The sequence below is a fragment of the Salvia miltiorrhiza genome, chromosome 1, assembly GCF_028751815.1.
Source record: "Salvia miltiorrhiza cultivar Shanhuang (shh) chromosome 1, IMPLAD_Smil_shh, whole genome shotgun sequence".
In the NCBI taxonomy this organism is placed as follows: domain Eukaryota; kingdom Viridiplantae; phylum Streptophyta; class Magnoliopsida; order Lamiales; family Lamiaceae; genus Salvia; species Salvia miltiorrhiza.
The window spans coordinates 37,469,123-37,478,081 of record NC_080387.1 but is presented as its reverse complement, the minus strand read 5'-3'; the positions used below and the strand labels follow the sequence as shown (position 1 = coordinate 37,478,081).

At 41.0% G+C, this 8,959-nt stretch overlaps 1 protein-coding gene across 1 annotated transcript; it reads right to left on the bottom strand.

Moving 5' to 3' along the window:
* Window positions 1-1,833: 1,833 nt before the first annotated feature.
* Window positions 1,834-3,596, bottom strand: LOC131023874 (uncharacterized). The gene is made up of 2 exons (XM_057953510.1): window positions 2,977-3,596; window positions 1,834-2,458 (listed from the first exon to the last, which is right to left on the bottom strand). The coding sequence occupies exons 1-2, from the start codon at window positions 3,436-3,438 to the stop codon at window positions 2,024-2,026; spliced, it is 897 nt and encodes a 298-aa protein (XP_057809493.1). The 5' UTR covers window positions 3,439-3,596; the 3' UTR covers window positions 1,834-2,023.
* Between the last annotated feature and the right edge of the window lie 5,363 nt (window positions 3,597-8,959).

Below are 8,959 nucleotides of genomic sequence, written 5' to 3'. Positions count from 1 at the left end.
AAAAGCCCACCAAAACCAAGTAAAGTCTTCCATCTATCACTTCTTCTCGCACCAACTTTAGATTCCGAAATAAAAAGCAAACTAAGGGAAATACCAGCTACAAGCCGGCGGAGCTCGTGGAATGCTCGAGGTTTCCCTAACCCCCGAGCATTCCAAGCAACGCAATTCATTATGCTCGGCGGGGCTGCTCAGCAGCCTCCGCCATTAGCGCAAAAGGTTGTGTATCAATCGTGCGAAGGACTTTCTTCCTGGGAGCATCCACCTCCTCCGCCGTAGCAGAGCTCCCACTTCTCTTCTTACCCATCAAGGACGTCTTCTTCTCTTCCATGTTGGGCGGTTTAGAAGCAGAAGGCTCTTTCTCCCCCTTTCCAGAGCCATCCTCCTGCAAAAACCCCCCCCTCTCCTTCCATCCAAGCTCCCTCATCTTGCCTCCCAACCCGCGCCCACCTCTACCTCCTCTACCCCCCTTACCCCACACCAGTTCTCCCTACAAAGATCCTCCCTCCAACCCGCTATGTAGTTTTGTTTCTCTCGCTCTCCTCTTCCATTTCGATCCACCTCCTTCTTTGGCACTCCTCCTTACAACAATCTGCTTCTCTTTGCCTCCCTCTCCCTCGACACCAATTTTCACCGCTTCCCCCTTTTCCACCTCATGTGTTGGAACTTTCGTGACAAGCGCCCTCGCTTTATCACCCTCTTTCTCCCTTTCCTCCCTTTCACTACGGCCTGCAGAGGGAGACGAGTGGCTCTTACTTGACGTCTCATTGGTATCTTTATTGTCTCCCCACTCTGACCTCGAGGATGATTTAGCGCCTGTATTCTCCTTAGCCGCCCAAGATTGCTTTTTGCGAACTTCAATGGGTTTGGGAGCCATAAGCCACGATCCATACTTAAAATCTTCTTTGTCCTTGCCAGGAGTCTCACAAAGGCGAAAGAGGTGTCCTATTCTTCCACATCGGTAACAAAAATTCGGCAATTTTTCATAAAGAAGAAGTACAATGACCCCTTGCATCTCCCCATCCGGCAGAATCCGAACGCATCGTTGTAAAGGTCGAGAAAGAGACCACCGAACCCTAACCCTAGCAAACCGTCCCCGACACATGCCACCCGCTCCCATATCGATATTTTCCACCGTCCCTATTTGTTCCCCTATCCTCCGCACCACATCCGGATGCATGCAAGCCATCGGTAGATTGTGACACTGGATCCAACCTGTGAAAAACTCAAACTTTACATCGGTAGGGTTCTGAAAACTCTCTATCTCAGCAAAAGCAATTAGATCTTGGAAAAGATGCCACGGTCCCCCATGCAACGCCTGTTTTTTATCAAGCAATGACGTAAACTGGACAACGAATAAATTCGCCCCCACAATCTCCACTTCAATTCGCTGTTGTGTCATTAATATGCTAGGGAGATAATGAAGTAACTGATCACGGCTCACTTGCTTCCCCCGCGAAAACTTTGCCCGCAAGACAAAATTTAAGGTTATCCTTAAGGTTTGTAGTTAGCGTCGCCGGGAGCGCGACAGTGGATTCGTCTGCCTCCTCCGTAAGTTGTAACTGGTCCACAAGCCTCTGGATCTCGTCCGGATCCATGGTCGCACTATGTAATCGTCTACTTCGTCAAGCGAAAAAACTCCCACCAAGGCGGCGAAAATCTACTTCTCTCAAAACCCTAGAGAAACCCTAGCGTAGAGGAGAAAGAATTTTGGGGTCGGACGAACTATTACACAACAAATATTTAATTTAATGATGTTTAGACCAACATATTTTTCTTGATGTAGTTAAATTTCTCTAGAAAAAGCACGAAATTTCCCAAGATTGTCATGTACCGTTTATCCCCAATATTTCAAATATCAATTGAATTTGGAAGGCTTTTACACTACAAACACACATTCAATATACACAATTTTTCCATGCTAAACACTTAATCTCCATCAACAACTTCCATAATATACAAGAAAAAAAAGAATTAAATATCCGTAATCCACTCCTACTACATATACGTTGAAATTAAACCTCAATCACCTGTGCAACTCCATCTCCATGGCTCCAAAAACCTTCTGAAACTCACTCGAAACGTGCTCTTCCCCTCCTTCATAATCTTCGCCATCACAATCAACATTCTTGCTCGAATACATCTTGAAAATGGCCAAATAAATCACCACAGCCACCACATTCACTCCAACAACAAACAAACTAAATTGAATATTCACGAGCGATCTAGCTCGCTCCAACGCCTCCTCTCCCTCACACCTCACCACAAAATTTGAACCCTCCTCCAAATTCATGAAACAACCTCGGAAAATCAACCTCGGAGTCCACAACATGAACCCCATGTTCACCAACCACACCCCTTGAAAAGCGATGCCCACCGACCTCACGTACGCCACCGAGAAGCTCTGATCACAGCCGGCGCTCGAGAGCAGCGTCGCAGCCAATGTCGTGCCGATCACGGCCTGCAAACATGGGCAGACATAGTAAGAGGTGAGGTGGCCTTAAGCCCCACCAAGCAAAAAAATATATATTTTTATTCTTATAAAATCGTCAAATTATCGAATTTCTTTGCGAATTTTTCAGATGAGATCCCCTATCATAATTTATTGTGTCACATCATATCCTACTATAAAAATAAATAATAGGAGTATTATATAATTAACCTTAATTTATATTTATGACAAAAATTTGAAATTTAAAAATTTATATTACCCTAATTTTAAATTATTTAACCCTAATAATTAATTATTAATTCAAAATTAGAAAATAAGTATAAACAATCATTATAATCCCTAATTAGATTAGTAAACATTAGTTAATTATCTTAATTTTATAGTAAAAATATAATAAATTAAAATTGATGGAAAAAAATGATTAAAACAAAATTGAAAGTGGAATATGGGTGGAGTAGGACACCAAAAGTAGAACATGAAATCTCATATCATATGGAAATTTGAAGAGATTATCAATGATTTTTGACCTGCAGGAGGAGGTGGTACTGTCCCTCCACCCCCATGTGGTCAGCGGAGTGGACGTGGAACACCAGCAGCTCCACCGCCAGCGCCACGGCGGCCATGGCGTTGCTCAGCCCGCGGTTCGCCGGGGTTTTCTCGATGAGGAACGCGCAGAGGGCGTAGGCAAAGATGGAAAGGGCGATGACGGAGTGCTCGAAGCTGTGGAAGTGAGAGGAGGGGATGGTGCCGTCGGCGTCAAGGGGTTGGTGGCGGCGCAGGCCGCCGAAGAGGTCCATGAAGACGGCGGCGAGGGAGGCGGCCATGATGAAGTAGAGCTCCAAGAATTTGATTCTTGAAGTGGGGAACCATGTTAGGGCGGTGAAGGAGTTGGGGTTGAGAGTGTGGAGTTTGGAGTGGTTGATGAGGTGCCATAGACCGATGAGAGAGAAACCAGCTCCGTACACCACATGCCCTCTCAGATTCCCCATTTTCACTCCTTTTCTTTTGTTTTATGTAAGTTTTCTGGTTTTAGAGAGATGGGAATTGTTTTTGATGAGAGAGAGAGATCGAGAGAGAGTTGTAAGCTGGTCTCTGAGGTGGTGCTGGTATGCTACTGTCATATATGTTAACAGATTTCGTCTAGAGCTTTTCAACGCTAATTTCATATTAGATTATTTATCCAATTTTTTATAATTAAATTAGGGTTAATTAGTGTTCCCTTTATCAATTTTTCAAAGACAAAAATAAAACAAAAAAAATACTCGCTATAAAAAAAATAAAAAATAAAAAAAAAAATAATGGGCTCAATTAGCCCTTCTTATACATATAAGAAAAGGAAAAAAAAAAAAAAAACTAGCATTTTCCAACGTAAATATACAATTATATCCTTAATACTGTTACACATATTTTCGAGTATATAACATAAAAGTGTGTAACTTCGAAAAAAAGTGTAACAGTGTAAAATACACTGTTACATATTTTTTTCAAAAATCGTGTAATAATTGCGAAACTTATGTAATAGTGTATTTTACACTGTTACACAAAAAAAAATGTGTAACAGTGTAAAATACACCATTTGTGATGCCCAGGGACGAAGTACGGAGTGATCGTCGGTGCAAAAAGAGGCACGGACAAGGAGCGGCTCTGATTAAGACTTCCAAGCGGAGGGACGCAGGGACGAACCAGAACACACCCGAAAGAGAGAGAGATTATGAGAATATGTAGTATGTAGGCATGGGACTGCATATTCGAGGGGAGCTTAAATGATTTGATAGGTGCTACTCATATCAACAAGATGCATCTTCTTCTCTAGTGCCCATGTGGAAGAAACTCCAAGGTTAAGCGTGCTTGGCTTCGAGCAATTTCGGGATAGGTGACCTCCTGGGGAAGTTTCTCGGGGAGCGTGCGAATGAGGACAAAACAGGCTAGAAAAGACTTTGTTGGTCTGTGGGGACAGCCGTCAACTCTGGAGTCGGGCTGTTACACTATTACACACTAAAAGGGTTTTTAGTCAGAAATGTTATTATCTGCATATTTTTATTTGTATGGTGCATCACACTAGGCATTCCGTTAGATACTAAATTAAAAATTATTCATGTGGCATTGGGCTGGCAAATCGTGCGGGTCGGATCGCTATCGGGTCGACCTGATATCAACCCGACCTGATAAGGCCAAACCCGAACCCGACCTGATAAGGGAATGCTAAAACCCAACCCGAACCCAACCTGATAAACCTAAACCCGAACCCAACCCGAACCCGATAACAACCCGATTTGAATCGGGTTGACACGACCCGATAGCGACACAATAACGGCACAATCTGATTACGACCTGATAACAACCCAATTTGAATCGGGTTGACACAACACGATAGCGGCACGATCTGATTACGACCTGATAACAACACGAATTTGATTTTATTCATTCACATGAATAATAATATAAAAAAAATACAAAATTCATCACATACGCTCAACAATCAACATAATAAATCAACAATTCAACATATGCCAAATAATCTGACTATGCATCGAATAATCTGTCTATGTTTTTATATTTCAAAAGGGGAAGAAATTTGACCTTGAAATGAGGGAATTGTAGGCTGTTGCTGCTACTGTGAATGGCGGCGGCGAATCGACTCCGACAGCGGTGAATCGACTCCTTCAGCAGGCTTGCGAAGACGTCGCCGGTGAGAGGAGCGACTGGGAGCCGGGAGGGGTGGCGACGAAGAGGGACCGCGCCGACTGAAACTCTGGGAGAGGGGCGGCGAAGAGGGAGCCGTGAGATTCGACGTCGAATCGACTCCAGAAAACCGGCAGCGGCGGCGTGGACTCCTTCAGCAGCCGCGCCGATTGGAACTCTGGGAGAGGGGCGGCGACTCGAAAAGGGGCTGCGCCGGGCCGTCGTCGTCGATGTGGCTGTGAGAGTCGACGTCGAGTGCGGGCGGCGGGGCGGGGCAGTGCGGCGGCTGGAGGCTGGGAGTTGGAAGAATGGAAATTGGAATTTGGAATGGACGAAACGAAGGGTGTGTGCGGCGGCTGGGATGGGATGGAAGGGATGAATAAACCCTACTAAGGCCTAAACTAAGAAATCAAAAATTTAAAAATTAAAATAAATATTTAATAAAAATAATAATATTATTATCGGGTTACCTGAACCGAACCCGACCCGAAATTATCAGGTCCTTATCAGGTTGACCCGATAAGGTCCCGAACCTTATCGTGCGTGTTACTAACCCATTAATTTCGTGCGGTTTCGTGTCGGGTTTTCGTGTCGTGTCGAAAATTGCCAGCCCTATGTGGCAACATCATGCATATTTGTTATTTAACTATATGCATATTTAGGTTGCATATTTTCGCGAGCGGCGCGCAAAAAAATAATATATATATATATATATATATATATATATATATATATATATATATATTCGACCCTTCTATTTATTTTGCAATATTGGAAGGTCTTGGAAGGTTTATGCCACGTGTCACATTTTTAATGCGCCACATATACACAATATGTGGTTCATATTTGGATCTATGTGCTACAATAAGAAGGGAGATCGAAATGATCTTTCTCTATATATAAGGAGAGGTTCAAGTAGAAACCACTAAATGAAATAAGAACAGAGAACCGTTTTAAACCCTCAGATCATCAATAACTACGATGGATGCATCATCTTGCTGAATGAATGCATCACCCAAGTTTCAATCCTGGAGAGAGCAAATTCTTATTATTTTTCGAGTGCATTAATAATAACAATTATTGTGCTAATTTTTACGACGGATACATTGATTATAATGGTTCTCACATACTCATGAAAAATGTTGTTCTCATTAGAACCACACCTTATATATAGTGTTATATTATAGTAAGAATAATTATTTTCGTAAGAAATGATAATAACGAATAATTTAATGTAAATCTACAAAGAAGCTGCTTGTAATGTACAAATATAGCGTATTCATTTAACATGATAAATTTTTCCCCCTCCAAAATTCAAACTCAAATTTGAACGGCTATTAATGTATTACAAGCAGTTTATTCTTAGATTTATACTGATTTATTCATTATGTTTTTGTTAAACGATAAATTTGAATAAATTAATATCAATTATAGAATTTGAATATTTTAAGCTAGATTCGTATCTAATTTCTTATCGCAATTTGACCATTCTCATTAATTTTTTTTCTCTCTTTATATATATAACACAATATATATATAATAGATCTAATGTCCCGTTCAAAAATATGTGGACAATACTTTGTTATATCCAATTTTAGAAGGAAAAGATATGCATATTTTGATTTCAAATCATCAACGAAACATGTACTCCCCTGATATTGCGTTAGTGTTGTTAATTACGTGTAGAAATCGTCTATGTTGGCCATATCATTTGCTGATTGACTATTATTTATTACTAATACGTTAAGTTACAAATCCACCTCTAAATTAGACACTCCTAAAGCGTATACTTCTTCATTCTTGACCTTAGCTTAAATACACCCTCAAAGTCTATAAAAAGTGTTGGAAACTTAATGAAATATCCTAGTCTTAATTTTAATGATGCCTAAATTTTTAGATTTTCTTATAGACTAGAACTTTTTGAACTCAAGTGTTAGAGTTCATGTTTTCTAGTTAGACTGCTGTCCTGAAGACTGAAGACCGAATGACTAAAGATTGAATACCTCAACTGAAGATAGCTGTGAAAGACCAAGTCAAATACTGAAGTATTGACTGGGCGAGAATATAACTGAAAGATCAGTTATGACTGAAGTATTAATGTTGACCACGTGGATTTAACGGACTGATACTCAAGTCAAGTATCAGTTGACATTCTTCATCGGACTGAAACTCTTAAGTTAAAAGGAAGTCACGTACTTTCAAGTACATCCACATTAAATGCAGAGATATTGAAGATCGTCCTTTCTCTGCAGAACATTCCTTTTTGGTGCAAACTTTTCAGAGACGCCTTACCTCTTGTACTTTAGACATCGTTCTTCACCAAATTAGGAACCTCGAAGATTGAAGCCTCAGTCAATTTCAAATTACTCTCACAACAGACAAAATCTTGAAGACCATCTCACCAACGGATCTATTCAAGACTTCGGCTATAAATAAAGCTCGAGGAACACTACAATCATTACCGATTCAAACGCACAAGCTGAACCTCTGCCAAAATTGCAACTCAGCCTACTAACTACTTTCAAAGCTTGAATTGAAGAAGAGAATACTCAAAGCCTAAATCAGTTTACTGATTTCATACATTCTCTTAGTTACTTAGGCAAATACTTTGTAAAATCCAAAGCCTAAGTCCTCGATTACAGAGATCTAGTCTGTTCTATGATCTAGTTGGTATTTCGAACCCTTTTCAACTAAGCGAAAAGAGAGTTTGAGAGAGAGAGTTCGAGCCAGTGTCTGAACTCAAGAGTTCTTAGTCTCCGCACGCAAGACAAGTGTAGTTTTTGCACTTGCGAGTTAAAAAGGAGACGAGAAGTCCAATCCAGTGTATTGGCGCTGAAACCTTGTTTCAGTTGAAGGTTTCCTGTGCACCCGCAAGCACAAGCCCAGAGTGATTGTCAATGTGTTCAACTGGCCGTAGACGTAGAAACTTGTTCCGAACCACGTAAAAATCCTTTGTTGTTTATCGCTTTCAGTTTTACTGTTTCTATCTGTGCACAAACTCTTTCTTAACTGAAACTGACTAATTGCAAAGTGAAACTTTATTTGACATCGTGTTAATCACTAAGCTATTTCTTAAGTTTAAATTTTCGCTGCTAGTGTTATTAGTCTAACTGATAAATTTTCGGATAATTAGTAAGATTCATAACACTCATCTGTTTACAAAATCTAGACTGAAGCCTTACGTGGATATCAGTTAAAGCTTTGAGCCTAACTAAAATCGAAATACTGAAGTTCCTTCAGTATCAGTATACAACCTTTTTATAACTGAAGTTTACTTTAACAGCTGACCTCAGTCAACCTTTTCAGTATCAGTCGATACTATTTCAGTTATCATCAAAAGAATTTTGAAAAATAGCATACAGGTGTATCCCCCCCCATACACCTGTTCAGTGATCCTCCGGGACCCAACAAAAAGAATACATTTAAACCCAGCAAGTTAACGGCCGTTTCTTGCCATTAACTTGCTGGGTTTAAATACACCCTTTTTATGGACTCTGGGGGTGTATTTGAGCCAAGGTCGAGAATGAGGGGTATACGCGCAAGTTAACTTAATTTTTTTTAATTTCTAAGTGGGACCTCCTGCTCGCCGGACGAAAATAAGTGTCATTGACAATGACATAGAGGCAGTGGCGTTTCCAAGAAAAAAAGGGCCAGGCATAGAACAACGGCCTCACCAATTTTCAGAAGCTACCGGCGACGACGCTGCCAGATTTTTGAGAGAGGGACAGTGGTGCCAGGAGTCGACAGACGAGCACCAGCCTTGCCTAGTCCTTCAGCGGCGGCAGCGGCAAACTTTTATAGGGGTATTAGGGTTTGATTTGGGTATTC